This window comes from Ciconia boyciana, chromosome 1 (genome assembly GCF_034638445.1).
Source record: "Ciconia boyciana chromosome 1, ASM3463844v1, whole genome shotgun sequence".
NCBI lineage: Eukaryota > Metazoa > Chordata > Aves > Ciconiiformes > Ciconiidae > Ciconia > Ciconia boyciana.
In genome coordinates this window covers 90,692,095-90,711,983 of record NC_132934.1, presented here as the reverse complement: position 1 = coordinate 90,711,983, position 19,889 = coordinate 90,692,095, and the positions used below count along the sequence as shown (strand labels likewise).

The following is a 19,889-nucleotide window of genomic DNA, read 5'->3' as shown; positions in this document are numbered from 1 at the left end:
TAATAAAATAGTGTGTAGAGAATGGAAGAAAAAATGACTGTTCAGGCTGTCCAGGACAAATGGGACAGCAAAAATAGAAGGGGAATTCAGACACCATGGGTCAAAATGCTCAGACATCCGGACAGTCTCACATCTGGAAAGTCTCAGAGCAGACAGATTGTATGGACTGCAATCATACAGCTACAGGAAAAGAAGACCAAAAGGGGACAGTAGGTAGTTGTGTAAAGGTAAATCACCACATGGTGGCATGGACAGAAGTGAAATCAGTACATGGTCAGTTCTTGACCCTGCTTAGCCTAGATCATAGACTGAGTTTTCATGACTACGGACACACAATGAAACTTTAAACAACCTCCCAGTCACCACCATGACATTGTCCCCCATCTTTTTCTCATGCCTTCTTCCTTACCACATCTCTTAAGTGCAGCCCTTCTTCTGTCTTAGCTATCTCGATCTCCTGCTGGCCACAGCTGCCTTCTGAGGAGACATCCTTTGTCTTGTGCTGTCCTTGCTCTGCCTTGTCTGCAGGGAGTGGCCCCGTATGAGCCTCTGAGGCTGGTGTTTGTTCCAAGGTGGGACTCTGCTCTGATGACTGCCGGGGGCTGCTGGTGCTGCTTGTGCAGCTGCTTTGCCCACATAACGTCTCCTGATTTTCTGCTGCTGGCGGTGGAGTTTCTACGGCCTCGGGTTTCCTGGCTGTCACCAGCTCCTCAGGGTGAGAGCCTGGATCAGAAATGCAAATGAACGGTGTGACTACTTGTGACTGAAAACATGTGCCCTGAGACACAGCGGTGCTGTTTCAACCCAGTGCCAACTAACAAAGCTAAAGACCTCCCTCCGAGCACAACAGGACATTGCCAGGAGGCCACCCACCTCCCCAGTCTCATTACTGCAACAAGCACCAACCTGACCTGCTACCATCAACACCCACCCTACTACAGCTTGGTCTCTTTCCTGCCACAAGAGCAGGCTGGAGCAACCTCCATGCCACCGAGCTGCAGGGCACCTCCAGTAGCCCAACAGAGGCTCCACATCCCCCTCCTTAACACACTTTTACCTCTGGATGCTTCCGCTGGCAGGGTGGGCCCCAGCTGTTTCTCCTTCCGCTCCGGCACCTGCTCTGTCCTTGTGTGCATCCCCACTTCCAGGGCAGAGGGGCTTGTGCTCTCAGCCACCAGGGAAGACAGCTCCTCTAGGCTGGAGAGGGAAAGCTTCTCCTTGGCGGGCATGCGGCAGGGCGTGCTGTTGGTGCTGATGACTGCAGATACCCGGAGAGGGACAGAGACGGCAAAGGGCTCTGAGATGTTCAGGGCTTTCCTCTGGTGACGAGGAGAGGCCTCCAAGGGAAAGAGGCTGCTTGGGAAGCCTGACTTGGTGGCTGTTTCGGAGGTGTAGAACATGCGGCCGCCTTTGGGGGAAGTCTGCTCGTTTTCAGCATCCTCTGCTGCCCAGAAGACCTTCAGCTGCTCAGGGGGTGACTTTGCCTGCGGTGTCCGGGGAGGACCTTTCTCCCCACTTGGCTCTGAGCATCCTTTGGCCCCCACGGCAGATCCTTCCCGCTCCCACTCATTCTCCTTGCTGAGGTCGTATGAGCTGCCTGTGCCTCCTGTCTGTATCTTCATCACCGGAACAAAAAACCCTCCAGTAGTTACTGCCCGTTTGAATCTGCTCTTTTCATCCTCCCCTAGAGTTGGGAAGACAGGAGGGAGTCAATGGGAAGCAAAGCACTAACAAGCAACCCTCCTCTGTGAGGAGCCCTCCTCAGTCCCTGCAGGGATGAGTCCTGCCCTGCTGAACACCCACATTTTCCCAGAGAGATGGGAACAGCAGGCACTGAAGACCTTCCAGGCTCCAGCCCTGGGGCTTCCTTCAAACTGGGCAGGCAGGGCTGGATAGGATGCCCTCCAGTGGAATCACCTAGGTCTTTTATTAGAAGCCCCTCTCAATCAGATACAGCCAAGTCCAGGGCTAGCGTGCATTGCCCACAAAGATCACAGCTCCAGGCTTTGTTGACTTATTGCAAGCACTTTTCACTGCTTTATACTTTTCCTTATAAATGGGAATTTTGTGCCCAGAATAACCAAGAATGAAATCGAAGCAATCCCACTGCTAATAAAGATGCAGCTAGGCACAGTGGTAACTCTCAGGTGCATGCACCAACATAAAAGATACAGAAAAGGGTTAAAAATGTATGCACACAAAGGTGGGGGCACATGTCAGCAGCCATGGCACAAGCACACAAAGGTACACAATATGGTCAGATAGTCAAAGAAACAGACCACAGCATCCATGCAGGCATGGGCGAAAGCTGAGAATGCAGAGGTGCAATCCTTTGCCCTTACAGTATAGGTTATTGACGTCTCACCTTCCACTGGCAGGGAACACAGTGAGTCCATGCTCTTCGCGGGCCGAATAGTTGCTTTTTCTGTGGAAAATGAGTTTTAGAAACAGGCTTCAGATCCTGTGGCTTTGCAGGTTTCAGCCCATAAAGACCAAAGCCCATATAGACGGGCATGCCAGGCAGACATCAAAGTTATTTTCCATTTCCAAGCATTCCCCTCCCCTGTATCCACACCGCACAGCTTATTACCCACAACACTTGTCCACACAGCTGGGGATCTGCTAACAACAGCTTTGCACCTGCCGGACACGTGGAGAGCTATACTTAACCCAGCCAGTCAGCACCATCTCCACTGTGAAGCAGATAAGCATCCCCAACGCCGTTATGCGCCACTGCCCTCCCCAATCAAGTCAGGCTATTGGATGTGGGGACTTTTTAACTAAACTGACATAAACGCCTTCTCACCTCTCATTCCTGATAGCAAATGTTAGGTTATTTTTACATTGCACTCTCAGGCTCTTTTGCTGGCATGAGCATACCCTGCCTCCAGCAAGTACTCCAGGAAATTTATGAGGGCAGTAAGCAACCTGTTTTCCTGGTCATCCTTGCTGGGATCAGACACTCTACAGGTCTGTTCCTGAGAGGTTTTGGAAGCGTGTAGCTGTTACCGCTCTGAAAAGGGGAGATGGGGGGAATGTAGCTGGCAAGGAAGACAAGTTAGTCTCTGGCAGCCCAAAAAGGTCCCTGGAGCTCTGGAAAATGTCTGGGAGCAAAGTTTGCTGTTTACAATGTTGCACAAAGTAGGTAAGGCAGAAAGTGAGCAGGCTTGTTGGACTTAATTTGTTTATATAATTAAGGCTTCTGGGACTGACTGTTACATGAGAAACTCCAGCTACTTTTTGCAATTATATGGAGTCCTGGCTACCTTTTATGTTCATATGGCATGATGTCTTGAGTGCTGGCTCTGCTTTCCCAGAGGAACAGAATACAATCTGTGGAGCTCGCGTTTTATGTGACTTGCAGACTTGTGTACATGGACACAAACTGTGTTAAAGCATGCGCTGAGTTTCAACAGCAAGTTCATCTGTTTCCTCACATTAAGCTGTAAGCAGAGAGCACACAAAAATACAACATGGCAGCAGTAAAGCACTGCTTCTCAAAAGCACTACTTCAGTGCCTAAATCTCTGCGCATGGTTGTGTGGTTGTGTGTCCTGCTGGTGAAAATGTACAGCCTCCTGTCACTCAGTACTGTGCTTGGAACAAGGCTTGGCCCCCACAACCACTGGGCTCCAGTCATTCCTGAGCATCCTTGGGTTAGCACTATTTTGGGACAGAGTATTCCTTATAAAAGTGAGAAGGTGATCCAGTGATCAAAATAGGATGGAGAGCTATTTTTAGGTCTGCCATGGGCACCCTATGCGAGGCCATCTGTACATGCAAAACATGGGGGAAAGCAGGGGTCCAAAAAGAGCTGGATCCAGCATTTGGCTTCACATTCACTTCTGATTCAAATACAGCCTCTCTTATATGTGGTGGTAGGTAATGTTGCCAACATTAACTATTTTATTTCAAGTCTTGCAATGTTTGGTAATGCTCCTCCAAAGACCAGCTCCTGGAGCCATGAGATTATCTAAAAAAAATTCCACCTTCATCTTCTTTTTAAAAAGTAAATTTCTTGACTTGGAGATACTAAAAAAATCTAGGACATATAAACCCAAAACACTTCTTTATGAACTCAGGTAAAAAAGGGTATGCTTTCTTTTAGAAATTGTGATTACTTTTAAGTCAACTTCATGATTTTTAGAACTTGAGTCATCATTTCTGAACACTGGGAATTGGCACTGCCATGTGATTTTCTAGGAAGCAGAGTGTTTAAGAGATTGCAGCTCAGGAGGGGCTAGAACTTGGGATTACAGCCAGGAGAAAAGACAACTTCTCTCTTGTAAATTCTGCAAAAGTAATAGCTTCCCTCAAAGTAGTGAGAGCCAGGAGCCCTAGGAACTCCTGGCGCCTTGTTTTTCACAAAGACACTGAACACAGTTCTTTGTGTTCTTTAATGCTCTTTAGTGGAAGGACAGCCTGGAAGGACAGCCATTCACCCAGTGCCATGTAAGGAACATTAGGAGCCAGGGGCTGCCTGGGCTGGAAGAGTGGACTAATGGCAACATTTGTCCAAATGGCAAGAGTGGACAGCTGGGCAACAACAGCTGTTTATCACATACCAAAATGGAATATTTACTGTAGCTGTCTGGCATATCCTTCTGAAAGGGTGCTTCTCACCATCACATGAAAATGAGATGTGCATGAAACCAGGCAACAAACATGACCCCATTAGACTATCTCAAGTCTAATGGTATTAGTGTAATGTGCATACAGGTTGCCCATCGCTATCAATATTGCAGGAGAAAGCTGCAGAGAGAAATACTTAACTGAAAAGTGTGTTCTTACCAGAGAGCTTCTGTGCCCTTACGAAGACACTCCCGTTTCGACTCAGTTTAGACTTTGATTCTGAGCCAGAACGGCCCAAGTTAAATATCGACTTCCATTTTTTGGACTTGGTAGATAATTTTCTCCTGGAAGGAAAAAGGGCTCAGGATGTTACCAAACCCTAGAGACTTTTGTCTTTTTAATATCCCACAAAAGCCTCTGAGCTCTCTCCCCTCCACACTGTCCCTCTTTTCTTCTTACACCTCTTTTAATTCTAAGGTATGCAAGGCATAGCTACACAACCAACTCTTGCTTTTCTGTAAGTGATTTATCTGTATTGCTGATTTAACTGCGTCATGGATGGAAAGACATGTAAGCTGACTCTTCGGAGAGTTGGCTCTGGCATCATGCTACAGCAACTGTGATTGAGTGATCATCCATGCTTGTCTCCATGAGGCAGAGCTTTCCGGGGCCAGAACTATCTTGCAATACAGTAAAGAAAAATCACCTTTTTAACAGGTTTTAATGACAGAATGCAAGATAAATTCCAGAGAACTGATGGAACTGGTACTATTGCTTAGTGCACAAAGCTATCCTTTAAAGTCCACATCTTATAGTTTTTATGAATTTGTGAAAATAAAAGGATCCCTTAATACAAACTAGCTATTAATGCTTCTCAGACCAACATTAATTTAATCATAGGTGTTATATGATCATATGCAAGTATAATGTACTAACGAAAAAGGAGGTGGCTTAAGGGAATTAAATCAATTTCTCGTAACTGGCAGAGGAAGTGGGACACCAGTTCCCTGTGTCTCTTTGGAAATCCCAGCTTTAAACAGAAAGAAGCTGCTACTCCTGAAGCCAGTATTCTTCTATGCAAATTACTGCATGAAGCTCTGTTTCAGTTCCTGCACATACCCATTCTGACTCCTCCTTCAATCTCCCCTCTTCCAGAGCAAGAACCCTCTTATCTTCCTGTCTTGCTCTCCATAATGGGCTTTCTACCCCCCATAGTTCTGCTCTTCTGTCAGATCAGTACTCAGAAGAGCACAAATCAGTCCTACAAAGAGGACTAATATTTTGGGGACAGGAATGTTCTCTTGAAGTGAGAAAGGAAAAGACACTCTAGAGGGGCAATACACCCTTTTGTCTTAAGCTGGTTATCCTCTTGCCAGTATTCTGTTAGATGGCTCATTTTTGCTTTAATATATCAAGTGCAAATAAATATCTTTGCTCTGGTGCTTTATGGTTCAGTAGATTAATGAGCCTCCTGCTGCAGAGGTTATAGTCTCTCAGAACCAGGCAGTAAAGTGGCCATATATTAACAGATAGATAGACCAATAGATAAATACTTATGCTGGGCAGCAGTGCCAACAGCTGCAGCAACCTCAGCTGAAATCGGACTCTTCTCCTGGCATAGGCATAGTTGGCATAGGTGCCACTATGTAAAAACATCTCCATGCTAGGAGTGAAAATTCACCTTACTGCTTGGCTATGAGTGCAGAGGAACCCGGAGAACGATAAAGCCGAGCAGGTCAATGTCACCAGGCGCGCCGTGGACCAGCCGCCAGCAGGTGGAACTCGAAGGAAAGCTGTGTCTTGACCTGCTCCACGTTCAGCCCATGTTTAGCCAAACCCTGAGCTGACACAAGGATGCAAAGACAATTCATTCCTCCTGCAGGAGGTCTGCGAGGTTCTGCCCCAATGGAGGAATGAGGACTAGTGGAGCTATGAACCCAGCAACTGCAATGCTTCTCAGGAGCAGCTGTGCCTCTTTTGAGAAGAGCACACAATTTTCTCTCAATGGTGGCTGTAGATGCATGCATGCTGGTGTGGGGGTATCACGCTAACAAAAGGAAAAAATTCATGATCGTGCTGGGGAACCTGCACTCCTCTTGGCACTTACTTGCTGTCAGGGAGGTCAACAACTGTGTGGAAGAGGGACCCAGTTACAGGGACAATTTCAGGCAAGCTGTTCTCTCTTCTCTCCTTCCGAGCAGGGTGGGAGGCAGACAGACTCCGTGCCTGTGCTTCTTCCAGGCTCACCAGTTTCATCGGCAGGGAGGCCGAGGGGAGGGTCAGACTTTTCACAACGGATGCACTCTCTGAAAAGCAAGAAAATACATTCCCGCCTGGGGTGAGGAGAGATGAGAGCAAGAGCTTCATGTCTTTATTTGACTGGAACATCTCCTGCAGAGGGGGGAAAGGAGCAGCACGTGCAGGGAGAGAGGCTTTTTGTCAGATAAGTCTTCCATCTCCCCAGCAACCTTATCCATCTGAATGCATTCCCAGCAGGGGCCACACTCACCAGCCAAAGGCTGTATTGCACAGGCTTGCTGCCTCTGCTGTAGATGCTTCGGTGTGAGAGGAGTCTCTGAAAACCACCAGGATTCACACATTCCCCTTTCTCCTCCCTTCTTCCTTCCCTGCCTCCCTTCCCAGATTTTGGAGCAGTTCAGTCCCTGATCCAAACCTGGTGCCTAATTCTTTCTCTCACTTCCACATCTTTCTCCTTGTCTTTTTCCAGGAAGGGGGACTGTTCTAAAAACCAACATTACTTTACCTTCCTAATGCATTTCAGGGCTATGGAAAGGAGTGTGACCAACAGCCCAGGAAACTGAAGGCAAAGCCAACTTCCCATATGCTGCCCCACCAACAGCCCTGTCCTAAACAGACCTCCTCGGCATGCATGAAGGAAGCTCAGTCTCTGTAGTCCATTAGGTACTTAGCCCTTCTGCTGAAGTAGGGTGCAAGCTCCTGCCTGTGCAGAGGGGCTGGGTGAAGGGGCACTTTGCCACTAAGAAATCAACTGGGACCATCAGCATGTTCCTCTCCTGACTCCACACAGATGTTAAAGGCCAGCAGTGTTCAGCACTTACAAAACTTGGGTCAGTTTTGGGCCAGTGACCTGCAGTACAACCAGAAGCCTTGGAATTTACTAGTCAGTTTTGCTGCAATGCTTAAGGCAGTATGGGAGCAGTTTCTTACTCCGTGCTTTCTGCCAGGGCATAAACAAGGGCATAGGAATGCCACCCACACTGGCAGAGCAGGGATGCTACAGGTCAAGCAGGGCACTGCACTGGAACTGTGGGCTCCAAGGACAGACTAGCAGGGAATGCCACATGTCAAGGGAAAGGTGGATGGGTCAAGTTGACAAGGGGCTGGAAAGGAGAAATGTTACGCCCTCACTTCTGCAGGTATTATGAGTCTTCCCAGTGTGTAAAACAGAACAATGCATATTTCTGAAATTATGTGAGGTCACTGTGTATCCAAGCCCTCTCACTTCCCAGACTTAAAAGCATTTTGACAACAAACCTGTCACTAAATAACAAAAATCAGCATCTCCCAAGACTGTTGATGTCCCAGGAAAAAAAAAAATCTCTTTTAATAAAACATCCCCAAGTACAAGACATAAGTTTTTAGAACACAAGCCTAAGTTTTATCTTGGAAGTGTGTGGCCTCTGACTCAGGTGGTTATGGTGGCTGCAGGGCAGGTGTCATCAGTATGAGGAAATATAACTGGGGGAGCCTGAGAGAAGAATTGAGACTGTGGCTGATGGGCTTAGAGAGAAAGTTTAGGCCAGGATGGAGAAGCAATCAGGTGGTCTTCCTTTTGTAGAAAGGGTTAAGCCAAGTAAGATCATGCAAAAGATGAGCCATAGGGCAATCTGGGAGCACAATGAAAGAGGCTAGTATTCAAAAATAAAATGTTGGAGTTGGAGATGAAGAGGACAAAAGTTATGAGGGATTGGGCTCAAGGTGTGTTTGGGGGTGTCTATGAGCATGGTAAGGGTCGATGTGCTTGAAATATTAGTGGAAAGGGATACAGTTAGAGCTGGAGTACATGGCAAGTTTCACGTAGAGTGGTTCAGGGAGGTTGTTACCAATGTTCTCTGCACAGCTGGCTTTTCTGTTGTTGTTGAAGATCTGATCCACGTGATTCAGGATGAACTCGATCACCAGCTGCTGCACTCGCACCTCCAGGAAAGCTGCATCCCCATTGCAGCCAACCGCCTCAATCTCCTTTGACCTGCCCCAGGAAAAAGGTATACTAGTAGCCAGCACTCTCACACGCAGCCTCTGGGAAGGAGAGATCAGCTTTCTTCCTGCAAGACTTGGAACAGGGATGTTTTCCCCACTCTTGCTGCACCTCTTTCTCTCCTTGCCTCACATGCCCTTATCCTCTCTGCCTCTTCACTCTTTTGAAAATTATTTTCCTTGTTTTCTCTGTCACCTCTGCTGCTTTCTTTCCTGCCGGTGTTATTTTCCCTGCTTCACTTTTACATTCTTCAGCAGTAGATAAAACTGTGACTCTCAAACTCCACTCTTCTCCCTCTATGCTCCTCTTTTAGCTATTTCGAAGTTGGGCCTGAAAGACAATGCAGGAGCCTTCAAACACTGGTTCCAGATCCCTACTCAATGCTTCAGTCATCTCTCAGTGAAATCCCTTAGAACGATGCTCAGGTCTTCCCCACGCCAATTTTTTTCAATGCTTTGCCATGTGCCCCAGTAGTCTCCTCTCTGCCCCCCTGCACTCCCACATTCTCACTCTTGCTCTCAGCAGAAACATTCCTTATCTTGACATGCCAAAGTGTTGCTGAAGAAATTATCTCTGGGCAATGGATCCTTTGTAAAGTTAATGACTGGTGTGTTAGATAATAGCTTGGGGCATTGCCAAGAGGATAACCCTGTAAGGAGACTGCAGTTGCATTGCTTGCTCCTTTCTTTTCCTCCCTGGGACTTGCACTTACTTAGAAAAGATTGCAAAAGGAAACAGACTTCAGTTTTTTTGACAAGGACAGATGCTAGAATGAAAATGTCTCAGTAGTAAAGGTCCACTTTGTGATATTCAATAGACTCAATATTTGATTCATTTTCAGAACCTGCTCTGCCTGTTTTGTGATTTAAAAGGGCGAGATAACTCTTTAGAGAATGCTTTTCGGGCCTGTACCTCTCTAGCCAATGTCCCTCCCTCCTGTCCTCTGCCAGCCCAGGGCTCTCCCCACCAGCTCTGCCAGAGGCCCTCTCCTGCCCAGCTGCAGTCCTGGACTCTCCCTGCATAGTTCATTCCTCTCAATACACGCGTATGGGATGGATAGGGAAGGGAATTTCAACAAGATACAAAATATTTCAATATTTATTTTTCAGATACTATTTTTTATTGTTCTGCTTAGCTCTACAACATATCAGCCAAACGTCTGCCTGCATCTTATCTGGGCCTCTTCCCAGCAGAGTGCCAGGCATAGCAAACATGACAAACTAGCTGGTGGTCTTGAGATCTGACACTAGCTGCCATCTTAAGCCCACCAAGCTCACCTCACTTACGCTCAAGCAGATCTGGGCACAGGCCTGTAGTATTATTTCCCTGTTGCCCTCCTTTCCAAGCCTTGCTGTCTCTCACCGCCCCACTGCAGAAGCACTGGCACTGTCAGAAATGTCATTTCCGTTCCACAGTGATGAGCTAACTCCTCATTTTTAAATCAATGTGCTCAACTTGCAAATAACAGCTTTTTTTTATAAGAAACACACAAAACCACAGGCTTCCTTGGATGCTGGCAGTAAGACCTCAGATTATTCAACCTGGAAGAATTTTTTCTCCTTTTAAAAGCTGTTTACTCTGTTCTACTGTTCCCTTTAGTTGTTTTGCTTTTCCCCGTTTTTGCGTTTCCCTCAAGGGATGGGTCTCCAGGGTGAGGTGCTGGCATTCCCCTTGGAGCTCAGCATTGGTTTCTGGATTAGAGGACTCTCTACCGTACCTGAGGAGATTGGGAGCCCACACCAAGGCCAGGTTTCTGGTGTGCATGTTGGTCATGTTGCTGAAGGAGGCGAGGTGAGTCAGGTGCTTGATCAAGTATTCCAGCGTTCTGCAGTGGTTTCATATGAAGAGAGAAAAAAGTGTCAAGTGACCGATGCCTGCCCACTGGGACAGCAAGACTCAGACTCAGCCCTGGCCTCAGGGTTGTCCCCGCCTCAAGGAAGGCAGCGCCTGCAATGGCACAACAGACCCCATAGGACAGAGGGTTTACAGCACCAGCATTTACATGGGATGGCGGTGAACACCTGGACAACTGTGCTCTGGGGTGGCCAAGGATGAGGCAGGAACCAAACAATCCTTAGCACAGTGGGTGCGAGGAAGATGGCAGATGGATAGGAGAAGGAGTGGGATGCTGCAAAGGCTGAGGGCTTAGCTCTTGCTCAAGTGCCTCCAGCAGACCCTCTTCTCCTCACTGCACCCAGAACACTGGCCAAGGGTGCCATGGGGGTCGTACCTGGGAAAGGAGGATGATAGACTGCAGCAGGGAGAGCTTGTTTGATCTCTTACAACGGCTTGTTCAATGATATTTAAATGCCAGATAAATTGTTGTCAGATTTGGAAATGGTGAGTCAGCTTTTGGAAATTAACTTCTGGAAATTAACTCCAGTGCTGTTTCAGGCAATATTCCCTGATGGTGAGGGTCACCACACTGTTCCTCAGCACCTCGCTGGACACCTTCTCACCTGTAATGCGAAGGAGGGAGCTCCTGGATGACATTTTGAATTCGTGACAACTGCTCGTCCTCGGGAAAGCGTGATACTGCTTCCTGTGGAGATACAAGGAAACAGTCCACCCTGGCAATGGACTCAGGGGAAAAGGAAGAGGGATAAGGAGGGTCACATGAGACAGTCTGTCTCAGAGGAAATGCTCTCTTGTTACCTTACAGGGCTATTGGTAGAAGAAGTTGCTTTGTGTTCCCAGCGCAGCAGAGATTTGCTGCATTGTTATTTTATGTCTCAGTACATCCTTCCCACACGTTGGGACAGGGTGGTCAATGTTTTGGGGAGAGGGGTGTTTAAGGACTGAGAGTTTCAATTAGGAGTTATGTTTCTTTTCTTTTTTTTGTTCTTTTTCTCTTTTTTAACTTGTGCAGTGATGGTGGAGTAGAAAGAGAGAGAAAGAGAAAAGTGAAAATAATAATTAAAAAAAATAGTTATACCCCTCCCCTCAAAACTGTGTTAAAAGTAAAATAGATCTTTCAACCCCTGTGTAATGAAAACAGCTGGGATATACAGGTTCCATATTCATCAAAATAAGCAATATTTTTGGCTGTCATATGAAGATAGCTATAGTTTGTGTGAGTTTGCATATTTTATGATGGGAGAAGCCTTAGCAAAATCACTGTCTATGTAGATCAATAAATTCTTATACTCAGGGTTAGACTAGGTTAGACAGAATCAAGGTTATACATTGTGGTCTTTAGCAAGTCTCCATGGACCAAGAGCTTAGAGAGCCACGATAAGCTTTTGTCTGTGTTCCTAGAAGTTTACTGCATTGGTATTCATCTCTTCAGCTACTCCCTTTCAATATTTGTGCTGGGGGGACACAAACCACCAGTGAGTTCAAACAATGCATGACTGTCTGGGAACCTCCTGCCTACCCTACTGCCACTGGAGTTTGGAGCAAGTTCAAAGAAAGATGCTGGGACCCACACTGCCAGCAGAAGCTTTGCCTACAGACGGATGTCAGCACTGCTAGGGAAGGAAAGGAAGGAAATAACCCATCCCAAAACCACCCGTCGCTTAAACATTATGAACCTGAAATTACCAGCCACAACTAGAGAAGCATCTTCTTGTAGCAGTCACGACAACATCCACACTGATGATGCTGCATCTCTGTTCTGGTCACTGTCCTTTTCCCAGCAGACCACTTCTCATGTACAACCACCAGCAAACCAAACATTGCCAGTTTCAAGGCCAGAGATGAATATGAATCATGTTTCATTCCCTAACACTGGGAATTGAGATCTATGTCCCCTAGTTTGAACTTACTCACTGGTATGATGGCAAAGAAAAACAAGGGAGTGCACTAGTTTGGTGTACATGAGATGTGGATGCACTTGTTTTGCCCAAATTAAATGTAGGTTAACTCCTCCTAGTACTTTTTACCCATAGCTACAGCTCCTTTCTAAAAAAAAAAAAAAAATCCTATTACCATTAGCCCAGAAATCCTAAGTATAAGAACTCTGTGATCCTCATAAAAGGTTTCCAGTTGAACAGCCTTGTCCAAAGATGAAGAAGGAGAGAAATACAAACTTTAACTGGTGCATCTAAAACACTATATTTCAGCTAGATCATACACAGTATTTTCTCCCCTACTGCTGATTTTCATTCCCATACTTAACTTCTAGGTCTCAAAGACCTAATGCTTAGCAAGTGAATACCAGCTTCTCTGAGGTTATGACCCATTCAAACCTCCAAGCCACATTTCTGATCCATACATGTTGTGCCTGTGAAATCTGAGACCCCCTCCAAAACTCAGGATTACAGCAGCGGAATACAGAAGTTAAGGAAGAACCAATAATTCCATTTATTACATGTCTGTTAATCATAGTATGAATTCATGTCATTTAGGATTTTTTTTTACTCCACTGGTGATCCTGGGAGTGCACAATTCACAAGCCCTGGTGTCGTGATTTAACCCCAGCCAGCAACTAAGCACCACACAGCCCCTCGCTCACTCTCCCCTGGTGGGATGGGGGAAAGAAACGGAAGAGTAAAAGTGAGAAAACTCATGGGTTGAGATAAAGACAGTTTAATAGGTAAAGCAAAAGCCACGCACACAAGCAAAACAAAACAGGGAATTCATTCCCTACTTCGCATCGGCAGGCAGGTATTCAGCCATCTCCAGGAAAGCAGGGCTCCATCACGCGTAATGGTTACTTGCGAAGACAAACACCATCACTCCGAATGTCCCCCCCTTCCTTCTTCTTCCTCCAGCTTTATATGCTGAGCATGATATCATATGGTATGGAATAGCCCTTTGGTCAGTTGGGGTCAGCTGTCCCAGCTGTGTCCCTTCCCAGCTTCTTGTGCACCCCCAGCCTGCTCGCTGGTGGGGTGGTGTGAGGAGCAGAAAAGGCCTTGACTCTGTGTAAGCACTGCTCAGCAGTAAGTAAAACATCCCTGTATTATCAACGTTTCCAGCACAAAGCCAAAACATAGCCCCATACTAGCTACTATGAAGAAAATTAACTCTACCCCAGACAAAACCAGCACACCTGGTTAATAAGTGGAATAGAGTCCGGAGAGAGAAGGTAGGCTTGGCCTCCTACAGCTGATTTGCTCTGAGGGAGTAGTCAGTCCCTCTATGCCCAGGCTAGAACAAACCAAGCAGAGTCAACTTATCTATCCTGTGAAACAAACATCCATCATCAGAATACAAGATGGCGAACTGGAGAACATGAGAGGGCATAATTTTGCAAAAGTTGATAGCCAGTGAGGTCATGACTGGGATGTTACATCCGTGAACTTGACATAGTGATGACCAAAGGGCCAACCCCTCCCTAGTCATTAAGAATTTGACTTTCCTTGGCCACAAATGTCTGAATCACTCTGGTGACTCAAAGGGGAGCCTATCCCATCTCAGAGACAGCTCCAACTGAGTCAGGCTGGGATTAGCATGCATCCTTTACTCCTACCAGCGCTCTTCTGCCGAGGCACAGCTGCCACTGTTCTCTGTCCAGACACCCCATGCATACACATGATCCTAGCGGTTTTTCTGCTCCTTGGGGAACTGGTCTTTTTTCTTTCTTTCCTCTTGGTATCTAACTGTGCTTCCTGTCAGCTGGGTTACCCATTATAAATCCCTACTGAGTAGACTTCATGAATAATGGATTTTGTGGCTGAGCAGACAAACTAAAAAGCCGGAGATTAAAAAAAAATCCCTTTTAGGTCAATCCAAAGTGATAACATTTTGGGGAGCTGGCACAAGATTTTAAAAAACAATTTAAATGTTCTAAAAACCAATTTAAATGTTCAAGGTTGACCAAAGCATCACACTCAACCAAAAATCAAATAAATTATCATTTAAATTTGGGGCTGTTTAACCCTTTTCTGGAAGATGTTTTATTTACGAGTTTGATGTCTTGATTTAATTTTGAAACATTTCCTTTAGAAAGTATTTGTAAAAGAAACATTTAGACAGTTACAGAAGTGTTTTCCCTTTTGGTTTTGAATGAAACTATTTACCAAATGTATCTAACGAAAATCTGCAAGTCGTCATCCCAAAACTGCACTTTTCAGCAAACATTCTTTCCTAAAAAAAGTTTCCATCTAAATCTTCATGTTTCCCTTAGCAGATTTTTCTTTCATAAATCAGTACTGATAGCCAGAAAGACACCAGCCGGACAGCTTCAACAAGAATGAGACTCATCAGTCACTGTGAATGGTTGAATAATATGCTATATTTTCAAGGTCCTATTCTTCTTGACTGTCTCTAGTTTAGAGCTCCTATTCTATATCCTCTGGATCTCTATATCCTGAGGATATAGGTCAATTTTTCAGATCTGCTCAGAATTTTGACTGCAGTTTTGACTATACATCACCTTGAAACACAGACCAACGTTACTTAAAATTTGGCATCAAAACAGCAAGATACCCAACGCTATTGCATACCTGTCAGGCAGCACAGTGAGCCAATTCCCACCTTGTGTTCCCCAGCTCAGTTGTAGTCCCTAAGAGCTACCTGACTTCTTATAGCATGTTGCTGCGTGTCTGGTCCCATCTGGCTTTGCCATAGAGCAAGCCCCCTGGCATAGTTGTGCCTGCCTTTTCCCACAGTGGGCAGCAGGGACTCTTTGGAGAACATCTTCTTGTGGACCCTGCAGGTCTCTCTCGGTGCCTCCTGTGCCATAGGAGCGCCATTTGGAAGTGCTTGATTCAGGCTAGAGGCAATGCAGACAGCAACACCTGAAGCTAAGGTTGCTTGTCACTTCCCATTTCATTTGGACATGATTTTGCAAAACTCTTCTCTGCAACATCTGACATTTTTGGTGATGTCTGTCCCCTCCACCTCCCAGCAAATGGGAAAGAGTAGGATGACAGAAATTCTTAACAAAGGACGGATGTTTCTAACACTGAGGAAACAATCCTTCCCATCCCCCTACCCCAGTCGTTTTAAGAAGCTGGTGAATGCTTTTAGCTGAAAATTCACACCTCTGGCACATAAGATTTCAGCCTGAATGACCGGCTTTAAGTTTGTTGGTGTCATAAACAACTGAAAGTGGATTTAGAGCGGTAAGAAGCAGGCAACCTTAACAACAAGCATAGCTTGCTGTGCCACCTTTTAATAAAATATTATCTGTCATCAAAATTAGCCAACTCTCTTAAAAATTCAGGCTTTGTGGTCTCATTTTTCTGCTTCCCCGCAGTCTGCTCCTAGGGTCCAACGGTATCCATGTATAATCTATGGTTGTTCTGCAGAATCAAGTTAGTACTCTCTGAATTATAATCCTTTCGAACAGGGTTAGATATTTCTGCTTGGCCAGCTGCCACTTTCCTCTGTCGTTTGTATTTATGACATGATCATGATGGACCTGATATGCCATAGCTGGAATAACCTGTATCATCATTTGCACTCTGACAAACTGTGTGAAAAGTGCTACAGATGCAGAAAAGTTGGTGTTTTACACATGGGCTAAGCAATCAGTTTGCGCACGTGTCAGGGACTGTCAGAGGGACAGGGAGGAGGAAACCGCACCCTTGTGATTATGATCACAAGCCCCAGGTGACCCAGAAGACTCTCAGTGATGGACAGCAATGAGGAAAAGAAAAAGAATAAGTAATTCTGGGAGGAGGTGCACAGTGGGGAGAAAGTAACAGCAGGGAAGCAATGCAGTGAAAAAATGAGCAAGACAAAGGGGAGGAAACAGCAGAGAAACTGAGAGAAATAAACATGAAAAGGGGAAAGAAACAATGACAGGGAAAGAGAGCCAGCACAAGACAAGAAAGGAAGAGCACTGAGAAGTGTTTATACAGATAGATGCACCAGAAGCCAGGACATTGGAGTGAATCCCAAACAGCTGTCATGGAGAAACCTGCAGCACATCCACGCTGCTGGAGAGGAACGAGAACAGCAAAGGGTCTCACCGTGAATTTCTTGTAGAGCTCATAAGTGAGGAGAGGGTTGGGCAGTTCCCTGAAGTACAGCTTGCAGAGCGACCCCACGCAGTGGATGTCCTGGAGGTAAACTTCCCTTGTCAGATCCGGGCATTGGTCAGAAACAAATTCTTGTCTAAAACAATATAGAGACAGTGTAGGAGAATAGGAGTTGTAGCATTCCAGTACTCCACCCTAAGTACCCTTTTACAGTTGAGGAAAACACAAACTGGAAGCAGAGATGTCTCTGCAGCCTGGCCCGGACTGTCTCCCAGGATCAGCCCCCGAGGTTTCAACTTGTCTCTGGTTTCCATAACATAGTTCCATGAGTGGACCTCAAACTGATATAAAGAGATTGCTTTGTCTTGAAGTGAGAGAGAACAACTCAGCATTTGTGCTGAGACCCTCCAGGCCTTTCCCATTAATAGATGCAGACGGAGATTTTTTTTTTTTTCATGGACTAATCCCTGAAATGTTGCATTTCCCTGTTACCAGCTTCAGAGACAGTTCTCTTCTGCATCAATGTAGAGCTCTGTTGGACCCAATCTATGCCTGAGGGACTAAAGCGAAAAGGTACTGAGTAGTATCACCGAATCCCTCTGGCACTCAGACAGATTGCCCTTACCTCAACTTTTGTATGTTGGATGTCACTCCTGAGAGGCGGTAGATCCCATCCACAATGCCATGAGTCTCAATGAACTCCGCACAGCTCTTCAGCACGTAGGGGACTAGGACAGGAAAGCAAGGCAAGATGCCCAATGAATACACACCAAGAACTTCCACAAGTCACCACAGAGGAGACAGTTTCATGAAACAGCAGCAGAGGCTCTCTGCAGATGCAAGGAAGGGTACAGCAATGGGAGAAATACAGGGCAAACCAAAAATAAACCCCACAAAGTGATCGTAGCCAATTCGTAGAGTGATGATACGCTATGGTTGGGCCATGGCACACTCATTGCCATATGACAATGACTGAGCCCGAAATAACAGAAACATTGTGGGAAGAAAGGTAGCATTTCTTTCTCTCTCTTTTTCTTTTCTTTCCTTTCCAGAAGAAGAGGCAATTTAATTCTAATTGAAAGCATGAGGTAAAGCATGAGGTCCTGGGAACCTCCCCCCTCCCCAAGACAGAGCCTCACTTCTCCAGCCTCACTGAATCGTGCCAGAAGGTCTGATTGGCTTGGATAAAAATCAGAGAAGCATTCGCACTTCCATATAAGCCTACATACCCACAGTTTAGTGCTCATAAACTCCCACAGAGGGGGTATAAAGTTCAAATATTGACTAGATCTGCACACTGACAAAATCTGACATTGGCTTCAAAAAACTCCATCAACATAACCAGCCAAAGACTTAACCAGCCTTAAAGCTGAGAGGAGCCTGAGGCACAACATTTACATCCAGACCTGGACCCAAAGCTTGTGTTTATTTTTTCCCCATTATATAGGTATAGGAAACCCTCATCCTCTTGGTGAGACCAAGCCTCCCTGTCCCCAGTACTATAACAACCCTAGTTATAACAATAACAGTAAGAGAGCCCTTCCTTATTAGGTGCTAGAAACTGCTGTGTATTTAATGCAATGCTTCACACAGCCATAAGCACAAAAGTCAGTAAATGCAGAAGTTAAAGTTCCGTGCTGTAATGCTGACTCTGCTGCACTGCACATTCAGAAAGCTGTATGGAAGAAAACAGACTAAGCCACACATTTGACTGAAAAGCCAGGCATAGAAATTACTGCATCTTTGTGACACCACAGAGATAATGCCTCTGGCTGGACCTTCTCTGACTTCTTTTTGTTCAGGACCATAATGACATATTAACATGTGCTTCATCAGTTGGCATCCAAAGACAGCACTTCAAGGGCAGCCTGAACAAAAAACAGCTGGTACATTGTTGTATTTCTCATGGGTGTTGCTGAGGCCAGAGCGAGCTCATAGGTGGACTTGCGCTTACCAAGCAGCCCAGGGCACAGGCTCTGGTGAGGAGGGCTGATGCCTGCCTCAGTGAGACCCTATTACTGAGCCCGGTCAGTTAGGGAAGTGCTACCTTTCTGCCTCCCGACTCTTACCGAGGGAGGTAAAGAGGTCCTTCTTGTGTGTCTTTTCTCTTCTCAGCATGGCCAACCCAAATGGAGGAATACACAAAGTGCCAGTGATTACTTGGAAGCCTGAATGATCCAAGCAGACTAATTCTCCTCACCTAAAGGAGCCTCTTCAGAGCAACAGGGAAAATTTGACTTTATGTTTTTTTGAGCAGGGACTCATAATGCAGGTACATTAGCCATGTTGTGTCACACTCAAAGCCCTTAGGCTGATTTTTAAGACCCTCAAGTTGTTGGGCTAAGACTAACAGCTGAGCTTCTGGCAGGGGCCCTTGCCTACTACAACAACAACCTTCATGGGAAACCATGAAATTGCCAAGAGAACAGGTGAAGTCTACAGAGTCAAAGCTTTGTCCACAGCAGTCACAGAGCTATAGGATTCTCTCCTCAAGGACTTTTGAGGAGAAGGCATATCAGCGCCTTCCGAAAGGAACATGGGAAGCATTCCTTTCAGTGCCTACAGCACCCGCTTCCTAAGAGGACTAGATGATGTGGAAGGAGACAGAGCAAAAGAAAAGTATGAAATTTCCTTAAAATCCTACCAAGAAAAGCCCAAGTGACACATCAAGAAAAAGGACCTTCCTATCTCTGAGTAAGACCTGATTATCGGTAACTACAGTAGGGAACTCAGCTCATATGATGATGAGCATGCTAGAAATAAAAAAAAAAGGAACAGCAAATGACTTCAGGCCTCTTCTTCATTTCTGTCTCGTCAGGCTGTACCATCTTTGTGGCAGGAGCTATGCATACATGGCATATTAAGATTTCCTTCTTGGTAGGGGTCTCTGGGAATAAATCTAATGTAAACAGCAAAATTGAAAGCTAGGCAGATCCATGTTCACTTCAGATCCATTTGGGTGGGAGAATGGGTGAACCACTCCATGCCACCTGGAAAAAGAAGAATTAATTGAACAGAAAACCTATTTCAGCAGGACAGCCACGTGACAAGGTTTGTTTAAAAATTAAATAGTCTTTTGTATAGCCAAACTTCATATGATGGTGCCTAGCTGCCACACAAATGAGGTCCGTGCCCACAGGGCCCTTTATTAGATACTTTTAAAAACCTCAGTGTTAAGAATAAGCACATCAATTAAAAATTCAT

The 19,889-nt window shown here is 45.8% G+C and overlaps 1 protein-coding gene across 1 annotated transcript in view; it reads right to left on the bottom strand.

Annotated features, from left to right (window-relative positions):
* ARHGAP31 (Rho GTPase activating protein 31) overlaps positions 1 to 19,889 on the bottom strand; it is a 65,498-nt gene that overhangs the window by 8,329 nt on the left and 37,280 nt on the right. The window contains exons 2-11 of the mRNA XM_072881950.1: positions 17,311 to 17,413; positions 16,677 to 16,821; positions 11,271 to 11,353; positions 10,529 to 10,636; positions 8,657 to 8,802; positions 6,679 to 6,877; positions 4,791 to 4,915; positions 2,366 to 2,425; positions 1,058 to 1,684; positions 410 to 723 (exon numbers count right to left, since the gene is read on the bottom strand). Coding sequence (XP_072738051.1) covers positions 410 to 723; positions 1,058 to 1,684; positions 2,366 to 2,425; positions 4,791 to 4,915; positions 6,679 to 6,877; positions 8,657 to 8,802; positions 10,529 to 10,636; positions 11,271 to 11,353; positions 16,677 to 16,821; positions 17,311 to 17,413 — 1,910 coding nt within the window. The remainder of the gene's footprint in view (positions 1 to 409; positions 724 to 1,057; positions 1,685 to 2,365; positions 2,426 to 4,790; positions 4,916 to 6,678; positions 6,878 to 8,656; positions 8,803 to 10,528; positions 10,637 to 11,270; positions 11,354 to 16,676; positions 16,822 to 17,310; positions 17,414 to 19,889) is intronic.